Below are 25,343 nucleotides of genomic sequence, written 5' to 3' on the forward strand. Positions count from 1 at the left end.
ACACCATCTTTGTTGGGTTAATTTGCATGCTCACTCCTGATTGGCTGGTAGGTACGGTCAATTAGCATGTTGCTCTTTTATTAGTGTAGATAGAATAGATTGCCATTTGTCTTTCTCCCATGAGTTTCCTTATCACATCTTTTGCCTACTTTTCTATTGTTACCTTTTTTAAAAAAAAGATTTTTTGTGTGTGTGTATTATGCATACTTCCTCCCAATTTGTTTCATGGTTTTTTATGATAATATTTTCTTAGGAGCTTTTTATGACAGGTGAATTTAAAATTAAAATTTTGGGTTTTTTATTGAGGTTTAATTGACATAACATTAGTTTTAGGTATACAACATAATGATTATTAAGGAGTCTTCTAGTTAATTATAAACACATTTCTTACATGTTTTTCTTTGAGTTTGATTTTTTTCTTTTATTGATTTCAGATAGGAAGGGAGAGGGAGAAAGAGAAACATCAATGATGAGAGGGAATCATTGATCGGCTTGCTTCCTGCACACCCCCTACTAGGGATCGAGCCCACAACCGGGCATGTGCCCTTGACCGAAATTGAATCCGGGACCCTTCAGTCTGCAGGCCAACGCTCTATCCACTGAGCCAAACCAGCTAGGGCTGAATTTGATTTTTATATTTTGTTTTTTAAACTAATTAAAATTTGTACTTGTGTTTTATGTGAGGTGGGAATCTGACTTTATTTTTGTCAGAGAAAGATGCAGCTGTACCATATCATTCAGGGCACACTCTGTCCTTTTAAACATTTTCACCCTCTAAACTCTCGGGCTTGCCTCTTATCTCAGCAATCGGTCTGTCCTTCTGTTTTTGTTCAGTGCTTGGAGCTTGTACTTAGATCAGGTGGCACGGGATGCAGTGCAGAGCTCAGAAGGAATGAAGGATGCCGGTGAGATGCATCCCATACTCCCCAAGCAGAGCTCATGCCCCAGGCACCTGCAGCTGCCCTGGGCGGACTGCCCCTGCCACAGCGCTGGGCGCCAGCTCTGCTCCCTCAGTGGGGGCCTGAAATTCCCTCCTCTTCTGTCAGCGCTTCGATGCTTCATGAAAGGAGTTGTTTACACTGGTCCCATCCCTCCCCCCCATCAGAGCTGGTCTAAGTCACATCAGGGTTTGGTCAGTTCCTTCCCTCGGGGCCAGCTATGAAGTGCCTGGGGCTGGGGGCCCGTCTGCCACACCGTCAGAGCTGCCAGGCGCGCGTAAGTGAGCGGCAAGGCTGGGCCCAAATCTAGTTCCTTTGCCAAAGCGAGCTGGCAGGCGAGCCGGCCCCGGAGCTGTGGTTTGCACTGTCATGGGCTCCATGATGAGCCACCAATGTGGCGTTTCAGAATTTACCAGGCGACTGAAGAATACGCAGGAGTATCGGAGGCACCGGAGAAACCCATCATTTCCAGACGTTTCACCTGGACCCGCACAGGACTCAGCGGAGGCCGTTTCTCTCCAAATCCTGAGCCCCCAACATGGAGGAAGCTTTCCCTTTATGCCCTTCGGTTTCTTCGTCCCCCAAATATGGATCAGACTTCGGACCTTTTGCGGGCTTTGCAAAAACCCCGTGTGCTGGGATGGGGCCGTGGGGCCACATCTCACGGCCTGGCCTGGCGCCAGCTCTGATAACCCCTCTCAGGTTGTGTGTTGTTCATGGTTTATGTGGCCTCTCTAAAATGGGGGTGGTACTTAGGTAAACAGGTCTGCAGGACCCGATCATTAGAGCGGCAGTGACCAGACTATAGGCTAACAAGAATGTACATGAGGTGCTGGCACAGACTCAGATGGCTAGCCCCCCAAGAATGTTTCATTTCCCCATTTCCTGGGTCACAGCTGTGACGGGTGGCCTCCAGCTGGCTGGCTCCCACGTCTGAGTGGTCCCTGCTGCAGAGCAGCCCTCCCTGGCCTCGTGCCTGCCCCCCGCTCCGGGTCTCCTGCTGAAAGGAAGCTGGGATGCAGTGAGGTGGGGGACCCTGAGCCTCTCCTGTGGGCACTGAGGGCGGTGGCATCGCTGCGGTGGGACAGGTTGCCTGGCACCGCACACAGAGGGCTAATGCGGGAGAGAACCGCGTCTGCGAGCTGCAGGAGGACATTTGGTTTGGAGTGTAAATTAGTGTCTGCATAGAGGGAAGTTCGGCCACCAGAACTGCTCACGGACACTGCTGCTGGGCTTGGACACCTATGTCCGCTCTCAGGACACGGGCCCTGACAGTGCGGAGCCGGGGTGTGGAGCCTCCAGCCGCCTGAGTCCCCAGCCCCACCTCTTGCATTTCATGGGAGGTATTGACCAGGTTCCTGGCTGCAGCTGCCAGGACACGCGAGAACCAACCCACGGAACACGGAAACCCCGCTGGGATCCCAGATGGAGCCTTGTCCAGGATTTGAAAGGCTGGGGCTCAGGGCACCTTGGCTCTGCTGCTCGGCCTCCGTGTGGGGATGGCCGACGCGGAGCTGACCTCAGGTGGGGGGAGCTGCCGCTGCCTTCAGTGCTCGAGGCCGCACCGTCCTGTCCAGCGGGCTCTGCACTGCGCTCTCCAGAGGTCCGAGCTGGGAGCGATGAGCAACCACAGAGGGAGATGCAGCTGGCAGCGAGGGCCTCTCAGAACCCTGCAAGAGGGAAATGCTCGGCTGGGAAGGGGGGTGGGGGTGGGGGGCTGTTTCTGGGGTGCACCGGACGGATTCAGGGGAGTGTGAACTGGGAGACTTCTGAGGCTCCTCACAGCACTCAAGTCCTCCTGTCCTCTGGGGTCCCTTGTCCCTTCTGTGTTCTGAATGGGAGGGGGGGCGGCTAAGTGTGGGGCCTGCTCGGGAGGGAGCGTCTTGTGCTGGAGCCCCTGGCGAGGTGGGCGAGGTGGGCTCCCAGCGCAGGAGTGAACAAGTCCCCTGTGATGGCGCTCACATAGGCCAGAGGCTGTGCCATGGGGTGCCCGGTGTTCTGTTTTCTTAAAGAAAACGTACTTTGGAAGGATTGTAGATACTAGTAAGTTGCAGAACAATAATAGGAGGTCCCGGTGCCCTTGGCCCAGTTCCCCCATTGGTAACAGACTTGGTATCAAAGCCAGGAAGTGGACATGGGTGCCACCCCAGGCTCATTCAGAGTCCACTCGTGTTGCGTGCGTGCGTGTGGGGGTGCTCGTGCGTGCATGCTCGGGCATGTGTGTGGGGGGGTCCTCATGGGGTGTTTCTGTGCCGTCCGTCACAGGTGCGGGTGTCTGACCCTCACAGGCGGCCCAGGTACAGAGTGCTCGTCACCCACGCTCCCTCTGCCCCCGTTACAGCCCTCGCCCGGGACCGAGGGCACGAGGCTGTGCCCAGGGCCTTGCTTCTGCGAGTGAAGCTGCTGTGAAAGCCGTGGGCACGTTTCCTCTCGGAGGAGCACTGTGGGTGGTCTGTACGTGTGCGTGGCGTTTCTCGAGAAACTGCCACCTGCTTTCCTGAGCGGCTGTGGCGTTTCCCTGAGCCTCCCACCGTCACGTGAGACCCATCGCCCGAGTCGTCACCAGCACGCGGTGCCCCCGGCACGCGGCACGTCCCCTGTCCCCTATTGTGCTCCAGGCCTCGGTTTGGGAGAGGACGGCCACCTTGTCGGGGGTCAGGACCGGCGGGCAGCACCGGCTTTCCGGCCCTGGCGATGTGGGCGTGGCGTCATTGACTAGACACTGCGGGGCGGGCTGGTCTTGGGGATTTTCTGGCTTCATGGCGGGCAGGGCTGTCCTGCTGGGTCCACCTTTGCCGTGGCCTTTGCCTGCCCTGCCTGTGTGCGATGCCCTGGTCTTTCTCCAGGGGCTCATTCGGAAGCCAAGGGCGGCTGGGCGACAGGTAGTGGTCGGCTGGCAGGCTGCCCGGCGGGTGTGCCTCAGACTAGAACGGGCTCTGGGCTCATTGTTAAGCCGGAAGAACCGCTGGAGAGGGGAGCTGAGCAGCTTTCCCACCACAGGAGATGCCGCATCCCCATCGGGCCGCCCTCCGGCCGCCCCCGCCGTGGCCAGCTTTGACGGCCCAGCCGTCAGCCAGGGAGCATTGGTGAGCCCTGCTTCCTTGTGGTCAGCAGAAAGTAACTCAGCAAAATGTGATTTCAGAAAGCAGCGTTGATTAGTTCTGAGTCATACACGACTGTGTTACCGGAGAGAAGACAGGAAACGCGGGACGGGAGGGAGCCAGAATTTGGGTCTACCCCAGTGTCTCACAGCGGAGCGCTCCCTCTGCTGCGTCTGCGGGAAAGGAGCGCCCGCACCGAACCCGGGCCTGTGGGACCATGAACAGGCGGCTCGCGGTGGTTTCCGCTGCCATCTCGCTGACTGTCGGCGCGCCGGCCGGCCGTCTGCCTGCCGCTGTGGCCCCGTGTTTCTCACCGTCCTGTGCAGACACACCTGGCGGACGGCTTTCCTTCGGAAGCACGTTTCCCGCGGGTTGTTGTTTATGGCTTTTGCCCTGAACCAGTGGTTCTCAACCTTCCTAACGCCACGACCCTTTAATACAGCTCCTCATGTTGTGGTGACCCCCAGCCATAAAACTGTTTGTTTTCCGATGGTCTTAGGCGACCCTGCCAGCGGTTCTCAACCTGTGGGTCGCGACTGTAGAGCCTGAGACCATCGGAAAACACAGATATTTACATTACGACTCATAACAGGAGCAAAGTTACAGTTATGAAGTAGCAACGAAGATAATTCTATGGCTGGGGGTCACCACAACATGAGGAACTGTACAAAGGGTCGCAGCATTAGGGAGGTTGAGAACCACTGCCCTAAACAAACAGCCCTCCACCACTCCCAGGCTGCAGGGCCCTCCCCCGCCCCCTTCCAAAGTGAATGAGAAAATGCTGCCCACTGGGCACACACAGCAGGACTCTGGGGGCTGGGGGGCGGGGTGTGTGTGTGAAAGAGTCTCCCACACAGAACCCCAGGCCCACAGCTGTATCAGAACCAGACCCAAAGCCACACCAGTTTGGACCAGTGAATTCATGGGCTCTCCAGCTGAGACCACCCCCCACTCCCCCCACCCCCCCCCCCCCCCCCCCGCCAGGGACTCCCAGGAGCATCTCTCCTGAAGAGCAACCACAGTCGCAGGAGGAAAACCCCGCAGGCAGCCGGAGAGTGGGTGAGAGGTCGGACGATCTGAGACTCCGTTTGTACCATGTGGGAGGCGTGCTGCGTTCTCCTGTATCTCCAGCATGAGAGGAGCCGGCAGAGTGGAAAGGGAATCCAGGGAAATGGTGGAGTAAAACCAGGACCAGGGACAGGACCTGGACAGGTGAGGGGTGGGTTAGACGCGGCTGAAGAGCGTCAGAAGCGGGAGGACGGGACAGATGCCCCGAGATGTGCACAGTGGGCGTGGAAGCGAAAAATCCGAGAAGCTAGGAGACGGAAGACCCCACTCACATTTAAAGGAGTGAGGAGAGGGCCGAGAAGACGGGGGAGAGGCGGCATTTGCAGGAAAGCACTGTGGGACCCATGGCTGTGGGCTGAAGAGCCTCAAACAGAAGAAATGCGGGGTGTCCCCGAACGTGTACTCACTCTAACGGGAGAAATGGGATAAATGCGGGGTGTCCACAAACGTGCACTCACTCTAACGGGAGAAATGGGATAAATGCGGGGTGTCCCCGAACGTGTACTCACTCTAACGGGATAAATGCGGGGTGTCCCCAAACGTGCACTCACTCTAACGGGATAAATGCGGGGTGTCCCCAAACGTGTACTCACTCTAACGGGAGAAATGCGGGGTGTCCCCAAACGTGTACTCACTCTAACGGGAGAAATGCGGGGTGTCCCCAAACGTGTACTCACTCTAACGGGATAAATGCGGGGTGTCCCCGAACGTGTACTCACTCTAACGGGAGAAATGCGGGGTGTCCCCAAACGTGTACTCACTCTAACGGGATAAATGCGGGGTGTCCCCAAACGTGTACTCACTCTAACGGGAGAAATGCGGGGTGTCCCCAAACGTGCACTCACTCTAACGGGAGAAATGCGGGGTGTCCACAAACGTGTACTCACTCTAACGGGAGAAATGCGGGGTGTCCCCGAACGTGTACTCACTCTAACGGGAGAAATGCGGGGTGTCCCCGAACGTGTACTCACTCTAACGGGAGAAATGGGAGAAATGCGGGGTGTCCACAAACGTGCACTCACTCTAACGGGAGAAATGGGAGAAATGCGGGGTGTCCACAAACGTGTACTCACTCTAACGGGAGAAATGGGAGAAATGCGGGGTGTCCACAAACGTGTACTCACTCTAACAGGAGAAATGGGAGAAATGCGGGGTGTCCACAAACGTGTACTCACTCTAACGGGAGAAATGCGGGGTGTCCCCGAACGTGTACTCACTCTAACGGGATAAATGCGGGGTGTCCCCAAACGTGTACTCACTCTAACGGGAGAAATGCGGGGTGTCCCCGAACGTGTACTCACTCTAACGGGAGAAATGGGAGAAATGCGGGGTGTCCACAAACGTGCACTCACTCTAACGGGAGAAATGCGGGGTGTCCCCGAACGTGTACTCACTCTAACGGGATAAATGCGGGGTGTCCCCAAACGTGTACTCACTCTAACGGGATAAATGCGGGGTGTCCCCAAACGTGTACTCACTCTAACGGGAGAAATGCGGGGTCCACAAATGCATGTGCTCTAACAGCCGATAACTCAGTTTTGGAAATGAAAGGCACGTAATAAACGCCGCCTTCACAATGGCTCGGTGTGTGTGCGCGGGCAGGTTTGGGGACACCACACGGATGGATCAGCCTCGCAGTGAGAGGCAGGCCCTGCAGTGCACCTGCTCCGGAGGCCCCTGCTTCCTGGCGGACAGCCCAGGTGATGCCGGGGGAGTTCAGGAAAGCAAGGCCCGGGTCGCCGCCTCGCCTCCTCCCGGTGGGATGCATCCTCCCGACCCCGGTGAGCCGCCTTCCCGTAGGCTCGGTGCCCACGTGCTCGTGCGTCACATCGAGCTCGGCTTGCTTTGAAGCAGGTCTCCTGGGCAGCGGAGAGCGTGCCACAGTGAAGTCACAGCGCGGGTTCACGAGGGGTCGGCTGCGGGGGCGCCAGGGCGGGTGTCCGTGTCTGCGCACGGTTGGCTCTCCGCGCTCACAGGTAATCCTGAGGTAACAAGACTCACTGTTTTTAGTCCTTTTGCCTTTTTTGAGATGGAACTGGGTCTGGGTGGCCCGTCCACCTGCAGCGCTCCCAGAGGCCCGGGGTGGTCACTCCCGTGTCCCCGACGGCCCGGGGGCAGGGGGTCCCCACTGCCTTGAGGTGCGCCTCCAGGGCTGTGGCAGAGCCGGGGCCCCTGGCCCTGAGCGAGTCTGTTTTCTCGGCTTTAGGAGAGGGCCGTGTTGCTGTGTCCTGAGATTGTTGGTCGTGGTGTGGAGGGTGCCGATGGGCCTTCTAGGCTGGGGGAGTCTTGCCCAGGGGGCGCAGAGCTGCTGGGGACGAGTGCCCGTGCCCCGGCTGCCCTGCCGTGACTGCCGTCGGGCAGCGCGTCTGCGGGTGGTGTCCACGGCCCCTGCTCCATGGAGCCCGGTGGGGGGTTCCTGGTGCGGGAGCGACACCATGCGCACTCGGGGGCGGGGGGCGGGGGGAGGCCTTCCTTCACGGTGACGCGCACTCAGCTCAGGAGCAGCGGTCCCCGCCTCGGCTGACAGTGGGCTCGGGAGCTCCGGTTCAGGGTCCGAGATGCAGAGTGGGAGCTGAGGCAGCTGCTTGCTCAGCTCCGGGTTATTTTGTGGTGGAATGACGAGCTTTCCCAGGCGCCGGCCCCACAGCTGGGAAAACAGTGGCTGCTTTGAAGCAGTTTCCCAGGCACAGAGCTCGCCTCCTGCTGCTCGAGTAAACACGTCCAGTTCAGCTCGGTCCTGTGGGCGGTGTGGGGGCCGCGGCCCTTCTCTTCAGCGTGGCCCCCTCCGCCTGCACCTCGAGCAGCCAGGACAGCGTGACGTCGGAGCAGAGACCCGGCTTGTGTGTGTGCTCAGACATAACACCCTGGGAGCTAAACATCGCGCGGGGCTTCAGTGCGACCGCTGCTGTCTCACCTCGCACGGCGCCACCTAGAGGCAGGAGGTTGGACAGGCGCGGCCGTTGGGGCAACACCACCCCGTCCTCGCAGGTGCCCCGCGCGCCCCCTCACCCCCCAGGGCACAGGACTCCTGTGCCAGACGGCTCGGCAGATGTTGGGAATGAACCAGGAAGTAGGGCCTGAGACGGAGGTGGAGGCGAGGTGGAGGCCAACCCCTGTCGCTGGGAGATAGACCCCATAGTCCAGAGGGGAGGGGCGGCCTGGGACGCTGATCATGAGTTGTCCGGGGACCCACTGCAGGGTTCGAGGGAGCCCTCTCCCTGCCGCCTGCATGTCTGTGTTCTGGGGCAGGGGACAGACCGAGTGAGGGCCGACGGCTGCCCTTGGCAGGAGGTGACCTGGAAGCGGCAGGCGTGCCCTCCTTGCTCGCCTGCTGACCTCACCTTAGCGTCCATCCTATCCGGCTACGGGCACGGCCGGCAGCCCAGGGCCCGGTCAAACCCTGGGGGCTCTGCTCCTGGCAGCGGGGGGACTGGCACTAGGTGGAGGAGTCCTTGTCATTGGGCTCGGTTGCGCTGCTTTCACATGACTTCAGGGAAGGGCTGGGGCAGGTAGACGCTCACACAGGGCAGCGGGGAGCCGGGGGGGGGGGGGGCGCCTCAGGACACTCAGTGGGGCCACCGGGGGCTCCAGGAGGGGATGTGAAAAGCAGGAGCGGCTGGAACAGCACCTGTGGGTCGTCCAGCACCGAGCGGTAGGGCGCGGTGTGCGTCGGGAACGAGCAGTTCTGTGGGTCAGTCTTGGCTCGTGTTGCTGCTCTAAAAGCCTGGGGTTCCGAGGAGCGTCTGGCTGTGGAGTCAGACCCCCAAGCCTCCTGCCCTCACCAGCCCCAGCAGCTCCGCTGCAGCTGCTCCTCCTGCGCCAGCCCAGAGGCCCCCCGAAACTCTGTCCACTGAGCGCCTTGTGGTGGGCTCCCCCCGAAACTCTGTCCACTGAGCACCTTGTGGTGGGCTCCCCCCGAAACTCTGTCCACTGAGCGCCTTGGGGTGGGCTCCCCCGAAATTCTGTCCACTGAGCGCCTTGTGGTGGGCTCCCCCGAAACTCTGTCCACTGAGCGCCTTGGGGTGGGCTCCCCCGAAACTCTGTCCACTGAGCGCCTTGTGGTGGGCTCCCCCCGAAACTCTGTCCACTGAGCGCCTTGTGGTGGGCTCCCCCGAAACTCTGTCCACTGAGCGCCTTGGGGCGGGCTCCCCCGAAACTCTGTCCACTGAGCACCTTGGGGCGGGCTCCCCTGAGCGTCCGTCCATAGCCTCCCACTGCTCCCTTGCTTAGGCAAAATCCTATTCTCACTTTTTCCTTTTATTGTCATAAAATGCACCCAACATAAAATGAACTCTCTTAGCCATTTTTTTTTCTTTATATTGTCACTGGTTTCAGAGAAGAAGGGAGAGGAAGAGACAGACACATCAGTGATGAGAGGGGAATCATTGCCTGGCTGCCTCCTGCACATCTGACCGAGCCCAAAACCCAGGCATGTGCCCTTGACTGGAATCAAACCCGGGACCCTTCAGTCCACAGGCTGACGCCCTATCCACTGAGCCACACCGGCCAGGGCCCTTGTAGCCGTTTGTAGACGTAGTGTTCAGTGGCAGTGAGCACATTCACCTGGCTGTGCATCCGTCACCACCGCCATCTCCAGAACTTTCTCATCTTCCCCAGCTGGGACTGTCCCCACTGAGCACTCACTGCCCAGGCCCTGGCTCCCACCCGCCTACTTCCTGTCTCTGTGAATCTGTCTCCTCCAGGTCCTCGCAGTAACTCTTGGCTCCCCTGTTTCTCTCCCATCCCATGAGGGGTCCTGTGGGCTCCCACTGGCAAGTGGCAGCGCAGAGTCCAGCTCTTTGGGCCTTGGGTCGCGGGGAGTGCGGTGAGGACAGCGTTCTCGGGACACCGGGCTTTGGCGGGCAATCACTGGCCGTTATGAGCTTCCTGCCAGAGGTCGGTGTGGGAGTCTATCCTTTTATTTATTTTTTAAAATATATTTTATTGATTTCAGAGAGGAAGGGAGAGGGAGAGAGAGATAGAAACATCAATGATGAGAGAGAATCATTGATCGGCTGCTTCCTGCACGCCCCCTACTGGGGAACGAGCCTGCAACCCGGGCCTGTGCCTTTGACCGGAATCAAACCCGGGGCCAACGCTCTATCCACTGAGCCAAACTAGCCAGGGCGGGAGTCCATCCTTTTAGACACTCGGCTTTAGGGGGATTGGACATGTGCTGCCGAGCCGCCCTCGCCTGGGGTCGGGTGGGGGTGGAATTGTGAGACTCGGGGGACTTAGAAAGGGCCGCGGGGAGCCCTGAAGGAGTCTGCCCCTCGGGGCAGCTCGGGCGCTGCTCTGGGAGAGCTCCACTGTGGCGGCAAGGGAGGACCTTTTGCATTTAACTCCGTTCTTGGAAGGAGCTGCTCGATGAGACCAGTGCCCTCTGAGACAGTGGCCTGCTGGGGTTTTCTTCGTTCCTGGCGGTTTGCATTTTTGAGTCAGCGAAGAAAAATGCCACATTGTTGGCCAGGGACGGCGTGTTCTGCACTGGACCGGTCTCAGGAGGATGTCCCCCGTCTCTTGTTGGTTGAAGCGGTGACTTCCCTGGAGGGCCCAGGTCTCCTGGGGACTGGGTGACCCACCTGGATCCAGGTGGCGGCTCGGCGAGATGAGTCCACGCAGCTGGCTTCCTTCAGAGCCTGTGCAGGGGCCATGGGAACCACAGACTCGGGACAGCCGTTCCTCCCAGGGCGCAGGGCGGGACGTGGCCCAGGACCAGCTCATTCATAGCTGTGCGGGGGGCGGGGGGCACACAGGCTCTCTGTGTGCAAGGACCCTGCCACCCCGGAGGCCCCTTAGGGTCAGTCCATCTGGTGGCCTGTGTTCCCTTGGCTTTTAAGCTGGTATTTCCGGCGGGATCCGCACCCCTGCTCAGCGGCAGAAGTCAGATTCGTGGGAGAGGTGACGTTTTCTGGGTGTGTGACAGCTACAGCCGCAGGCGTGAGCACACACTCACCTGCCCGCCCGGAAGCTGGTGCTGTTTCGGTGCGTCCAGCGCAGCCTGTGGGGGGCCCGTCCCGCCTGATGGACAGGCCTGTCCACTCCTCGGGACCCCGCCTGCGGGCTCGCTGACTGCCCGGAGCTGCAGCTATCCCTCAGAGCTGTGGGCTGTGCTTGTGTTGACAGCCAGAACCTTCTAGAAGAGTGAGGCCGCGTGGAACATTCTGCCCAAAGATGGTGCAGCAGGGGTCAGACCCCCAGAGATGCCGCTGTGTCCAGGGGCTGCGTTGAGATGTTGGCCTCTAAGAGCTCACGTGAGTGAGGAGCCGCATCGCGCAGGGACTTTGTGGGGCTCCGTGAGCCCCCACCCGCCCCGGGGGGCTGCTTTGAGAACCTGGAGGCACCAGCACACGCGTTTTATTGACAGAGCTGAGCAGTGCCGGCCACCACTGGTTTTACCTCTTTACGTTTTACCCAGAATTGTTCTCACGGCGTCCTCACTGCTCCCACTGTCCCCGCGAGCTGGAGCGTCTCGCGTGTGCCAGAGCCGCCCTCACGGCCACTCCACTTCGCTGCTGCAGAGACGCCGCGTCCAGATGGATGGAAGAGAGCGAAGGCGCCCAGGCAGCCTGAGCGCACAGGTGTCACTCACTCACCTGGGACCAAGGGCACTGGGTGCGCACGCAGAGTACGGCCACGGGGGACAGGGCCTGGCCAGCTCAGAGCAGCCTCAGGCTCCATTTCCCCCGAGGGGCAGACCCCTGGCGAGCACCCTGACACGAGGCACTCCACACAGCGCCCTCCTTGCTGCTGCTGCGAGACAGTCTGCGCAGAGAGGGCCACGTGAGTCCCAGGCCCTTGGCCGTGCAGGACTGCCATCGGGAGCACGGTGGTGGCACAGCTCGGCGGCAGCGGCGGGTGCGGGTGCCTGAGAGCCCGAGGGTGGCAGCACTCAGCTGGGAGAGGCCCCGGCATGCCCTGACCTCGTCCGTGCCCTCGCCCGGGCAGTGCTGAGTTTGCGGAAGCAGCTCACCGTCACGCCACGCTGCTGAACCGCACCTCTGGCTGCTCGGCGTCCGGAAGGACGGCCTTCAGGGCCGCGTGGCAGAAGCGATTCAGGGCCGACACGCTTGTTCTCTGCTCCAGATACAGCCGCAGTTTGTCTCTGAAGGTCTCCCCCAGGAAGCTGTAGATGAGGGGGTTCAGGCAGCTGTTGGAGAAAGCTGCGAGGTTGACAATGTGGCCGGTTAGCGGGTAGGCATGGCGGAAAGACTGTTGGCAGGGCTCGGCGCCTGGCTGCGCCTGCTGCAGGAGGTGCACGCTGATGAACACGTTCTCGGGCAGCCAGCAGATGAAGAAGACGAGGACCACGGCCAAGATCATCCGGAGCGCCTTCTGCCGGCGCGGGCGCAGGCCCCGGCGCCTGTGGGCCTTGATGAGGACCCGGGCGATGAGCGAGTAGCAGAGGCCGATGATGGCGAAGGGGATGATGAAGCCCAAGGTGACCTCCAGCCACTGGATCTCCTTGACGTCTGCGAAGCAGAAGCAGACGTCCCCCGAGTGCTGCAGGTGCGCCGCGGTGAAGGGCACCAGCGTGGCGGAGACCGAGGCCATCCAGATGAGGCCGCAGCTGAGCCGGGCGTGGTGCTTGGTGCGGAACAGGCCGCAGCGCATGGCCTGGGCCAGGGCGAGGTAGCGGTCGAAGCTCATCCAGGTGAGGAAGAAGATGCTGCTGTACATGTTGATCTGCAGGAAGAGGGACATGAAGGTGCAGAGCACGGCGATGTCGTAGTACTGCTCGTCCAGGTTGAACACCTCGATCAGCGAGTCGGCCACCAGGATGAGGTCGGCCGCCGCCAGGTTGATGAAGTACAGGTCGGGGATGCTCATCCTCTCCCGGGAGCTGAGGTTCACCACCAGGATCAGGATGTTCCCCACGAAGCCGATGGGGAAGAGGAAGACGGTGTAGAGGCAGGAGAGGAAGAGCCCGACGGCGTACTGCGGGTGCGGGTGCGCCGCCAGCTCGCCTGTCTGGTTGGCCAGCGCCCTGCCGGCCAGCGCGCGGGACAGGTTGAGCGCCACGGGGGTGCCGTTGTAGGCTCCGGGGTCGGTCTCCATGCCAGAGACGGGCGCTCGGGAAGTCATGCCCACACCTCCACCGTGTGCGGCCTCAGGCTCGGCCGCGAGGCTCTCGGAAACCCGTTTTAAGCAGCAAATCCATCTTCAGAGAGAAAGGTGCGTCCTCAGAAGTGAGCGGGCGATGGTCACTCGGAGCCCGTCAGCAGGAGCCTGGCGGCAGGGGTCTGCTCTGCACGACCCGCTCCTGCAGGCACCTGGGAGCAGAGGGCGCAGTGCACCCTGCACTCTTCATTCTGCAGGCCAGGTGCCTGTGGGTGCGCAAGGCTCCCTGCAGGTGTGTCTTCTGGAGGACTGTGCCGCGGAGCTGAGGCAGAGGAGGCGGCGCCTCCCCCGAGGCTCCCTGCTGCGGACGCTCTGCGCTGCGGGCGCTCTGCGCTGCGGGCGGACAGTGAGTCAGCCTCACCCGGGAGCCTCTGTGACGGCGAATGGCTGGCTCGTGAGGTAATGTGGAGACGGGTTTGGAAATCTTAGGAAAACTACTGTCTGTCAGGAGAGGAGATAAGATTTATTTTGGCGGCTGTTGGAAAGAGGAATAAGCGGGAAGGGAAAAACCCAGCTTTTCTGAGAGACCGTGGGGAGACGGGAGTAGAACCTCTTCTCTAACAGGAAATGGATCCAAGAAATCTCGCTTCTTTGCTAAGCCTCGTACTAAGTTTAGATGCTGAAACTTTTTTTAATAACATGGCATGAAAGACAAAATAAGGAATAAAAATGGCAATTGTTTTAGGGAATACTATTGAAACTTTGTTCAGTGTGTTGACAATTACTGTCACACCTAATATGTTCTGTAATGCTGTTTGTAACCCAGCAACTCGGTGACCTGGGAAGTGGGCTGGCGGCCGCGCTGCTGGCTGACGCGGGCAGCTCTGTGGAAACCGGGGCTTCGGGTCTGTGCTGCCCCTCACTGCCCCTCCCCCCCCCCAAGTTCTCTGTGGGTCGGCTGTGGGCTTTATCAGGTCACAATGCGGAGGAGTGCCCCCTGGCAGTGGGCAGGCCCCACAGCACACAGGACGGCCCCACCCAGAGAGGGACGTGCCCGCCCGAGGGCAGAGAAGCCCAGAGGAGCCGCCTGGGCCCACTGAGACGGATTTGGAAGGTTTTTATTTGAGTTCCTTCAGCCCCGGGAGGCCGTTAGGGACGTTTCTGAAGTGTTGCCAACCCAGGGAGACACCCCTAGACCTACTGCCCGAAGATGCTGAGACCAGAGAAAGAGCAGCCCCTCCGGGCCAGGCACGGTTCGGGACCCTTGGCATGGCGGGGTCGGGACATTGACTTTAGTCGTTTTTTAGAGCCTCTTTTATTTCTTTGTAAAAACTGCTCAGGCTGTTTGCTCTGCTCTTGAAATGTGGGAATCCTGGGAAGTTTTAGACGGCTCTTAGGGGGAGGTGAGTGGGGCGCGCGGCGGCACCGGCCTCCTCCTCCATCGTCACGGAGGCTGCGAGGGGGCCTCTACCCAGGCTGTGTCTCGTGAGGAGGCGCAGGGTCGGGGCTGACCTGCTGCTGACACGTCCCCACGAGGCTGGCCGCTAGCGTCACTAAAGGGGAGCATTAGACGGAGTGAGCCTTTGGGTGGGCTCCCACTGCTTGTCAAGTTGGAGAAGCCAGGCCACATTTTGTCAGACCCACTAGGCTCGCATCCTTGTAAAGGGATGTCAATCACCAGTGCCTTGTGGGGCGGGCAAGCGTTTTCATTAAAGGAGGACAGAGGGCTGTGCTGGCCGGGGGGCTGGGGGCGCTGCCTGTCCTGCGGGCGCCGGTCCTCATTGGGACATGGGACGAGAGTTGGGGTGCAGCCCACACACCGAGCCTCTCCGAGTCACACCAACATCGTGAGAGCTGAGTGGGGTTTCTCCCATGGAGCGTGGCTCTACCTAGAGGTTGGGGGCCTCGTGCCCTGGTCCCAGCTGGTGCCCAGTCTACCCATACCCGTGCCCAGCTGTCACCCACAGTGGGCTGCCCACCCACCTGAAGGCAGAGCCAGGAACCCAGACAGGCTTACCTGTGCCGCAGCCGGCGCCCTGCCCGTGCCCCTCTGAGCAGACCCCTGTCCTCCGAGGGCTCCTGGCCAGCCTCGGGGACTGTGCTCGGCGCTGGCTGCACGCGGGAGGAAGGCTGGGCCGCGTGGAAGCCGAGGTGCCTGTCGTCACGGAAGCCGAAGCGTCGCCGCTGCAGCTGGGGAGCAGCCTTTATATCTGCAGGCTCGGGGCTGGGCCGCCCATGGGCTCTGGAAGCTGGGCAGCCTCCCTCTGCTGGACGGCCTCCCTCCGAGAAGGCCAGGTTAACCCTTTTTCTGCCGGCCTTTCTCCTCCCGCACTGGCAGGGAGCTCAGGCTTCAGTCCCACTGCCTCCTTCCCCACTGAGGCAAATTTTTTTAACTTTGAAGGGATTGTAAATAGGCTTTGTTTGTCCTTTAGATAATAACCCGTCACCATTGGTTGAAACTTTAAATATTCTTGCTTGTTTTAGCAAATGACTAGCCTTAAAACTAAACACTAAATGTTCTCAGCTTGGAAATAGTATGTGAATTATATGCAGAGACTTTAACTTGGGAATGGCATAGACATTCGCAGAAAGAAATTTAAATTCAAGAGATAGCAGGTATTTTGGCAAGTAAATGAGGAATTGGATTCGTTTTTCTGCTCTCGATGTTAGCCATGTCTCAGTTCCCCCTCCCCTTGCTCCCAAGCCCCCTGTGCGGACCTGTCCCGCAGGTGACGATGACAGACCTGAGACCTCCTCCCACCTCGGCCCGCGCCCGCCTGAGTGACCAGGATAGAGTTAGCGCCGGCTCCCAGTGCCCGCCTACTGGTGGTCAGCATGGTTCCTGGAGAAGGGCTGGCAGAGCGGGGCCAGGTGGCCGATGGCCCAGACGTCCAGGCATGTGGGGTCAGGGCGCAGGGACTGCAAGGCCCTCGTGTGCAGGCTGCTTGTGCCGCGTTTGGCGGTTTTGTAAACATCACCTTTTAATGGGTCTCGTGCTTCCTGCTTGGTGTCTTTTTTAGCCGTTGCAGCTGGTTGAAACCCGGAGGTTGCACGCTGAGTGCTCCTTTGCTGTACTGAGCACGAGTACATCAGGTTGCTCAGCGCCAGCACCGGAGCCGCGTGCTTCCCAGGGATGCAGGCCATCAGGCGTGATGCCGGCCTGACAGGCCCGGGCACTGAGTCCTGCAGCCCCAGGGGCCAGAGTGAGTGCCACCAGCTTCCTGTTCTGCACGGGTCGATTGCAGATGAGCTGGGAGGCCTTGTGCACCGTAATCACCGCCATCTCTCAGACAGGTTCTGGGAACACAAACCTGTTTTTCAGCAGAGAACTCTGCATGCGTTTCTGTGGAAAAGCACTGACATCGGTCCCTTCCAGCCTTGGATCCCCAGGGTGATTCCACTATGAGCTTCCTAACCCTCCGAGGGACGCAGTCGCGCAGGGACGGTCTGATTGTAGCCTGAGCCACCATTTGGAGAAGGGAGCCCCGAGAAAGTCCAGCTTCCTCTGCAGCTAAGTAAATAATGTGAAGCCAAACCTTGAAATAGCCAAACATGTCCCTTAAAATAGCTGCTTGCCACTCGCGCTCCCTGGCCTGTCCCAGCGCTGCCCGGCGGCTCTGGAGGCCGCTGTGCCTTCCATTTGCTGTGGGTTCCTTTTGGGGTGATGGCCCTGTGGCTGGTCCCCAGTTCTGTGCTTGAAGCTGAAATCAGCTGAACTGGGCGGCCCGGTCTTGGGCCCCATCTCCTGGAGCACTGGGTGGCTGCGTGACCCGTCCGCCGCCCCGAACGGGGAGTGGGAGGGACGGTGGTGTTGGGGATTGCCGTCCACGGGGCCCCGCTGAGTCCGTGTGAGTTCACACGGTGGCGCGCGCCAGGCTCTGCCCTGGGGGAACCATCCAGGTCCCGGGGTGTTTATGGGCAGGATGTCAGGCTAAAATCCAGGGTCCTGGACCCGGCCCCACCTACGCGATCGCCAAAGCTGTGTCCTCAGGAAGGGCCTCAAGAGCCACACAGGACGTGTCCTCCTCCCCCCTTTTCTTTTTAAAACATGTTTCCATTGATTTCAGAGAGGAAGGCAGGGAAAGAGAGCTAGGAGCATCAGTGATGAGGAAATCATGGATTGGCTGCCTCCCGCACACCCTTAACGTCAAGGTTTGTGGTCTGTGTCCTTGGGCTGGAGAGCCTCCGGGCGGAAGCCGGGTCCTGCGCGCGCTACAGTTCTCTGGCCCAGAGCCCGCTGTGTCCTGGCTCGTCCTCCACAAGCTCCCGTCCTCCGTGAGGGGAACTGGACCAGAGGCGCGCGGTGCCTCCCTGCAGGGCCAGCCAGGCCGGCAGCTGGGCCTAGGAGCCGGGACGTGGCACTGTCGGCTCCCGACCGTCCATCCACCCCAGCAGCAGGCACCTCGCGTCTCCCATGTGGGGCTCAGTGTACAGAGAGAGAAGGTCTGAGAGCCGACTGCTCCTTCCGGGCTGGTTCCCGAGCTGCTCTCTCGGCTGAAAGGCCTAGGAACGGGGCCGGGCCCATCTGCGCTTCAGGCCTCGCGCAGCCACTCCCAGCAGCCCCTATACTGGAACCAGCCCGACGAGGGCATCTGCTGCTGTGGTTTCATACATAATTCAGGCCCTTCCACTCCTGGCCATGCACGAGTCACAGGAGGGAACCATTGGAAGTCATAGAGCAGAGACGACTGTCTTCAGACCTAGGCAGCGCCCCCTCCCAGGCCTGTCCCGCCGCCCAGGGTGATGGCCCACTGAGGGGTGGCCCTGGAGAGGAGGGGGGTCCTGAGCTAGGACTGCGCCCACAAAGCGTGAAGTCCTGAGGCCGAGCTGGGGACGGCCTGTTGCGAGGGGAGCCCCAGGCTGCGGAGGGCTGGCCTGCGGTCCCAGCCCACCAGCCACGCAGGATGTCTCACCCCAGAGCAGGGAGGCCTGGCGATTGGAGCTCAGCCACACCTCTCAGGAGGTCCTCCCGGTCTGCCTGCCGAGCCCACGCAGTGCCCTTCAGAAGGCAGTCAAGGTCAGACACCCGGCAGGAGAATGGTCCAGCTCCTGATAAAGACGACCACGTCTTGGGAAGGAGCGGCTCCTGTCTGCCTGGTGCTGGCTGGCTGTGCGGACGCTCCTGCTGGGAGGGCCTCCTCCTGCAGACCCTCCAGCCCTGCCTCCCGCCCCTGCTCACCGCGGGCCTGCTGTGAGCCGACCTCAGCGCATACTTAGGGTGAAGGCTTCATGAATGTGTGAGCAGAGAAGGAGACGTACAAGGGGAGCTTTTGGAAGCATTCAATACTTTAATGTATGTGCAGAGGCCACTGAAATGGCCAAGACCCAAATCCTTCAGAAGGGGGTGCAGATGTGGACGCGGAGAGGCGGGCTCACGCAGGCACGTGTCTGTCCTGTTTGCAGGTTGTGTTAAAGCATTCTTAAATACCCATCCAGGCAGTGGGTACCAGCTGTCGCCGTTCAGAGACACGGAGGGACCGCAGTTGCGTGTGGCTCAGGGAAGGAAGCCAGCCTGGGGGTGCCGCTGTGGCTCCAGCTGCATGGTGGGCGCACGGGGGGAGGCGAGGTCGCAGGGACCGCAGGGTGTGGGCTGGTGGGCGCACAGGGACTTAGCACCGAGAGGACTCGTGTGGCCTCAGGATGGTGGACATGGGCCACGAGGAAAGCACCAGGCCTGGCCCTCGTGTCCGCCCGGCGCTGGGCAGGGATGAGCAGCTGGCTCTCCAGGGCAGTTCCCGGTCAGAAGTGCCTTCCCGCCTGTCTCTCTGTTCAGCCAGGAAACTCGGGGTGCACCCAGCAGGGAGGAGTGCACCTCGGAATAAGGCTGTTGCCGGGCTCAGTGCTTTCGTGTTTCCTGTCGACTGCCTTTCTCAGATGCTGCAGATAGAAGAGGGGCCTTTGAAACAGCTGCTCCCGGGGCCGCCCAGAGCGCCCGCCGGGCTTGGGGGCCATGCGCCTCGCGCCACACCAGCTGCGTCCCTGCTCTAGGCCGGGGCGGGGGGGGCGGGGGGGTGACTTCACAGACCTGCGACGACCAGTGGGAAACCACACCACAGCCCTTTCCTGCTCTCGGCAGCCGTGCGTTAGGGCAGGGCTCTGATACGGCCCCGCTCTTTGTCTTCGAGATGCCGTCCTCGTCATCAGTTGGGGCAGGTCAGCTGTTCCTAGCCAGCTCCCACCCCCTGACCAGCGCCCCAGGCTCCCCATCCCGGACTCGCAGGGTGTGGGTGTTGGTTTGGGTCAAGGGATCGCACTTTTGCACAAAGTGGGCTGAATGCCAGAAAGCTAGTTGTCAGTAGGTGCCTCCCAGAGAGGGCCCCGACGCCCCGCGGCAGGTGTGCGCTTCCGCGAGCCCCGTCCCTCACTGCAGGCAGGCTCAGCGCCTACTGGCTGTAAGGAGACGCCACCGCTGGCCTCTCTTCTGCGGCAGGCAGGGCAGAGCGCCCCGGCAGGGTCCACAGCGCCCGCCTGCAGGGCTGGTGGAGGAGGAGGGTGGCCAGGCTGTGGGCACAGCCCTCCGCACCCAGCACCAGCTCCGCCAGGCTCATGAGCAGCTCGTCCCTGGGGGACCCCACATCTGGCTGCAGCTTCAGCCGGGCTCGCTGCAGGAGCACCATGCTGTGGAGGCGGGCAGAGCCGGGTCCCTCGGGGGCGGGGCAGCCAGCAGGGTGAGGAACGCCAGCTCCAGGATGAGCGCGAGCCCGAAGCCCAGGCTGACCTTCACGATTCCCACTCGGGCCAGGCGGTCAGCAGGTCCCGCTGGCACGGGATGGCCCTGTGCAGCTCCCCGGGCATGCCCAGCAGGGCCCCCGCACGCCTCAGAGTCGCCAGGATGGGGGGCTCCGCAGCAGGAACACGAAGAGCAGCGCCAGCCGCACGCACTGGGCGTTGAAGGAGCAGGTGTCGGACAGGAAGGAGAGGGCGGCACAGCCCAGGTGGGTGGTGGCCAGGCCGTCCAGCTGGGTGGCGACGGTGAGCGAGAGCAGCGTTGCCAGCACATTGGTGACCGTGAGGTCCAAGAGGAACATGGCCAGGCCCCCAGCCTGGCGCAGCCCCGGGTGAGGTGGTCAAGTTGAACAGCCCAGTGGCCAAGCTCACTGGGACACAGCCACGCAGACCTGCACGCACCTGGCGATGACGCCCTGCGAGGGATGGCGTCCATCGCCGGAGAGATGCGGCTGGGGTCCCGGACCCAGGATTGTGGGGGGCCATCTCAGCAGCCAGCTGCAGAAGGCACCACGGGGTTACTGGAGCCGGGTGGTGACTGGGGGTTCTCCCCCCTTCCCCCCACACCCCTCCTTAAACTAACTAAGTAGCAGATGAGGCTGGGAGGTAGCTTTGCTGTTTATTCAAAGGAAACTGAAGGCAGTGAGATGGGAATCTTAATTCTACGGGAGTACTCGGGCGCCTGGCTCCACCGCCTCTTGGCCTTGTCTGCGGGTAGCCCGGGTCCCGGCAGCCGGTGGCGGCCAGGCTGCAGACCCGGGTTCGGGAGCAGCGAGGGCGAACAGCCTCTCCCGGTGCGGCGGCCGGGCTGTGTCTGAAAGCCCGGTCCTCACACGCACAGGCTATCGGGTGTTGCTGTGGGCTTTCGCGCTGTGTTGTGGGAGGTGGCATGTTGGAGCCAGAGCAGCAAGCGTCCCAGGGGACTGCCTCGCTCGTCCTGTTCCTCGAAGCTTCGGCCTGGGCCAGGCACGGTCGTGTCAGGGCTGCGTGTGACGTGAGCAGGACGGCGGCGCCCTCTCACCAGGACCCAGGGTGCTGGACCTCATGTCTGACAAAGGCAGCCACCAGCCGTGTGTGGGCACGAGGCGCCCGCTCCGCTCGGCGGCGCCAGTGGGAGTCCTTCCTCCTTCCTCGCAGACAATTCCCATCTCCCCCGGGGGGGTGGGGGGCAGTGTCTGGGTCCTGCGAGTCTGCGCTCCCGCATCACAGCCCCTTGATCCCAGGGAAGCCTCGCCCTGTGAACTGGGCTTTAGGGTGACGGTGTCATGGGCACCCGCCCTGCCTGTTCACGTAGGAACCCCGCTCCCTGGACCGGCCCTGCGTCCCCAGGCCGCACAGGCAGGACCTGCTGCTGCGGGGTGATGTTCTCCATCTGCCTGTGCTTAGGGGAGCGGTGGCCGGACATGAGCAGCGCGGAATTAAGACGAGTGACCGGGCCGAGAGGAAGCCATTTGCAATGTCTCCTTAATTAGGGCGAATCGGAAGGCGCTTCTGTGGACATTGACGGCCGGTCAGGAAACAGCATTAGGCCGTCCCCGTGTCCGGACTCTGCAGCCGCCGCGGTGCAGCGCTTCCTGGGCACTGTTGTCGCCCCCACCCCCCCTCGCCTGTGGCTGTCAGCTCTGCCATCTGACCGACGTGTTCAGCGCAGGGTCACCCCCCAGTGGACGGAGACGCGCGTGTCCTGACCTGGCCTCAGCCCGATGGGCAGGCTGTGGACTGCCTCTTGCCTTGTTCTGCGCTTTCCCCAGAGGCGAGGGGCCTGCTGGGGGGAGGTCCAGCTGGACCGTGTCTCCTCCTGCCCCCACCATAGTGACAGGCCATGGCCCCAGGGTCCACAGACAGGACCCACCGGATCGCAGCCCCCTTGACAGCAGGGCCGCACAAGCACCCGGCCCAGGGTGGGGCCAGGCACGGCTCTGCCCTCCTGCATGCCCGGTCCTGCTGCGGCCTCTCTCACCCATGCCCAGCTCTCAGTTGGAACAGGCCAGACCCCCGGAGCCAGGGGTGATGCCCAGGGGGGCTTGGCAGGCGCCTCGTCGGCCATGATGGCCGACCTCTCTGCTCTCCACCACTTCTGGATGTCACTTGGGAAGATAATGGGATTAGTCCCCAGTCCAACTCTTCACCCCCCTTCCTGGCTCCTTCATACCCTGGCCTCTGGCCTTGACTGGCTTCCCTCCAGCCCCAGGAGGCGGCAGCCAGTGCAGAGTCTGGGGGGGCTCCCGGGAGGCGGGGCCTTGGTGACATCAGCAAGCTTGCTGAGTTCTCTGTGGGAGCTCATCAGACACTGCGGGGACAGGGCGGACCCCCTGACAGCGGGGCACTCGGTTGAAATGACAGCATCCAGGCCTAACCCTGGACGGTTTGGCCTGAGAACCTGTGCGTTTTTTAAATTTGCATGCAGCCCTGGCTGGTTTTGCTCAGTGGATAGAGCATCGGCCTACAGACCAAAGGGTACCCGGTTCGATTCCAGTCAAGGGCATGTACCTGGATTGCAGGCTTCTCCCCAGCCTGGGCCCTGGTCAGGGCTCATGCAGGAGGCAATCCATCGATGTATTTCTTTCTCATCCATGTTTCTCTCTGTCTTTCCCTCCCCCACTCTCTAAAAACCAATGAAAAAATATCCTCAGGTGAGGATTAACAAGGATGAAAATTTACACGCAGCACAGCTTGCTGGTGTGGGTGTGTCCTACACAGGCCTCTAGTCACGGAGCCACCCCACTGGTCCTGTGTCGTCCAGTCCCGTCCTCCACCCCAGGCCTGCAGCACTGCTTTCTGTCCCTGTGTCTGACTTTCCCAAAATGTCCACACACGTGGCCTTTGGCATCGTGCACGGAGACTCGCCGTGATGCGTGTCAGAGCCTCATTGCTGGGCAGCCTTGGACCGTGTGGATGTCCCGTGCTGGTTTATCTGCTCACCCGCTGAGTGACGTGGGGCCATTTTGAATACAACTGCTGTAAATATTTGCACACAGGTCTTTATGACTTAAACAGAGGCCGGTGCACCTCTGCCTGGCCTGCGCTCTCGTAATCCGGGACCCCTCGGGGGATGTCGGAGGCCTGGTGCACGGATTCGGCCCCATCCCCACAGGCCAGGCTGAGGGACCCCACCGGTGCATGAGTCCGTGCACCGGGCCTCTAGTGTGCATATAAGATCTTTGGTTAATCTCTTCCAGCCCTCCCCCTTCCCCCTTCCCCCTGAGATTCATCAGTCTGTTCCTTGTTTCCATGCCTGTGCGTTGAGCGTCTGCCCCCTGGTGGTCAGTGCGCGTCATAGCTACTGGTCGGTCGTTCGGTCACTTAGGCTTTTCTAAGTAGATGTTGGGGTGAACCCAGGTGAGACGGCGGGTTCTCACAGGGAGGCGTGCTCCACTGTACATGTGGCCGCGGGGTCTTCATCACGCCCGGCGGCCCTGGAGGCCTGTGCGCACTCCAGCCAAAGCGGTCCGCCGGTCCGGTCCCCGGGACATGGGATGAGTGAGCCCCCGCCGCAGATCCCACGCTTGTCCGGCCAGTTTCAGGCCGGATCCGGGGCTGCGGGGCCTCCTGAGTCACGGCAGGGCTGCCCAGGCCGTCAGTCCCCTGGGAGCGCCTGAGCCATAGCCAGAGAATGCTGTGTTCTTTCCAGCCGCGCTCGGCTGCCGCGCCTTTCAGACTAGACTGGCTCTGGGGAGCGTGGGCCCACACCCAGGAGCACTCCCCAGACTGAGGGGGGCACGCAGGAGCTCTGGCCCAGTGACGGGACAGGTCGGTGGTTTGTGGGGGGGGCAGGCACGAGGTTGGCAGGTGGATGGGCCAGTTTCCCTCTGGCCAGCCCCCCCCCCACCCCCCCACCTCCCACCCCCGTCCCTCTGGCTCCTTAGCGCCTCTGGTCTTGGCTGCGTCAGTGTTTCCAGGGCAGTCCCTTTGCTCCCTGAGCCTAGGAGCCGAGCGGCCTGATGGCCACCATGTCTCGAACGTGGCTGTGCCCCGCGCCGTCCAAGCTGGACAGCGCGGGGCACAGCCGCGGCTGGGGCGTGACCTGGCCGAAGTAAAGGTGGCGTGGGGCATCCGGCGCTCTTCTCGGCGTCACGCAGACCGGCCGGTGCGGCCCGAGCCTGGCTGCTGAGCAGTGTTGGGCTGGGGCGTAGCCCTGGTTTGTCCGTTTGAAGGACGTTTGAGTGACTTCCAGGTCTGGGCTCCGTGTCCTCCCCTGTCGCCAGGGCCCAGCCCCTGGAAGCGCGCGATGCAGACGTGCCCCCACGGCCCCGGTCCTGGCTCAGCTGGGCTGCTGGTCGCCCTTCGGAACCAGCAAGGCCCGCGCAGCTGCTGTGCCCCTGCGTCCACACCCCAGGAGACACCCTGCTCCTCCTGGGACCCACCTGTCGTCTAAGCCGCTGCCCTTTCCAGAGGAACGCTTCACTCCAGTCTCCCTCCATTTAACACGGTGTCCCAGCGAGAGGCCGCCGGGGAAGGGCAGGGAGGGCGCGCTTCCCACAGGCCACACTCACCTGTGCACCGCACTGCTCCGGCTGCTCCTGCTCCCCCTGACCCCTCCTGCCCCCCCCCGCCCCCTCCTGCCCCTCCCGCCCCCCTCCTGCCCCTCCTGCCCCTCCTCTGCCCGCTCCTGCCCCGCTCTTGTCCTGCTCCGGCTGCTCCTGCCCCTCCTCTGCCCCCCTCCTGCCCCTCCTCTGCCCCCCTCCTGCCCCTCCTGCCCCTCCTCTGCCCCCCTCCTGCCCCTCCTGCCCCTTCTCTGCCTGCTCCTGCCCCGCTCTTGTCCTGCTCCGGCTGAGCCAGGTCTGCCAGGGGTCTCCCAGGTCTCTCTCCTCGTAGCCTCACCCTCTCCTGCACTGCTCTGTGCTCGTGGAAAGCAGGCAGGCGCAGAAACCTACAGTCTGTAAGGGAAACAGGAATTGGGTCTTAATTCAAACCACACGCGGTATTTAAGCAGAGTGTGGTCTGGCCACGTGACCGGGAGGGGCCGCTGTGCAGACAGAGGCCGTGTGTGCCTGGCTCTCCGGCTCCTGCAGCTCCACACGCCGGCCCGCAGTCCCTCCCGGAGCCCTGGCACCGTCTGCACGAAATAGGACCCAACCCCACCCTGCACAGGGCGTGCTCGCAACCTGTCTAGTCCCAGTCCCCAGACGGGCACCGCCCTCTGCTCCCAGCTCGGGCCGGTGCTGGGCCACCCAGAGCAGCTCTCCCCTCTGCCCTCACGGGGTGGGTGTCGGGCCGCTGCTCCCTCCTGCCCGCGGGCAGGGTGAGGGCGCCGTTCCAAGACCGTTGGAAAGTAGGTCTCCTGGCATCCGTCGCCAGCACGTCCTCGCCATGCCTGGCGGGAGCCGGGCACCAGGCAGGTAAGAGTTGGGAGGGAGTAACTGAGGACAAGGTTGGCTGGTTGGCATGGCAGGGAGCCGGGCACAGTCCCGAGGGAGGGAGGCTCTGCCCCGAGGAGCGAGAGCTTCCC

At 61.7% G+C, this 25,343-nt stretch overlaps 2 protein-coding genes across 3 annotated transcripts in view; one reads left to right on the forward strand and one right to left on the reverse strand.

The window, feature by feature from the left end:
- The window catches only part of C6H7orf50 (chromosome 6 C7orf50 homolog), a 66,788-nt gene that overhangs the window by 10,364 nt on the left and 31,081 nt on the right, over window positions 1-25,343 (forward strand). The window lies entirely within an intron of this gene.
- Window positions 12,083-13,192, reverse strand: GPER1 (G protein-coupled estrogen receptor 1). Its single transcript, XM_028131950.2, has one exon. The coding sequence runs from the start codon at window positions 13,190-13,192 to the stop codon at window positions 12,083-12,085; it is 1,110 nt and encodes a 369-aa protein (XP_027987751.2).

This window comes from Eptesicus fuscus, chromosome 6 (assembly GCF_027574615.1).
Source record: "Eptesicus fuscus isolate TK198812 chromosome 6, DD_ASM_mEF_20220401, whole genome shotgun sequence".
Taxonomy (NCBI): domain Eukaryota; kingdom Metazoa; phylum Chordata; class Mammalia; order Chiroptera; family Vespertilionidae; genus Eptesicus; species Eptesicus fuscus.

What these genes read in the sequence shown, in the direction of transcription:
- GPER1 (XM_028131950.2), bottom strand. Translation starts at nt 13,192, where the DNA reads ATGACTTCCCGAGCGCCCGTCTCTGGCATGGAGACCGACCCCGGAGCC.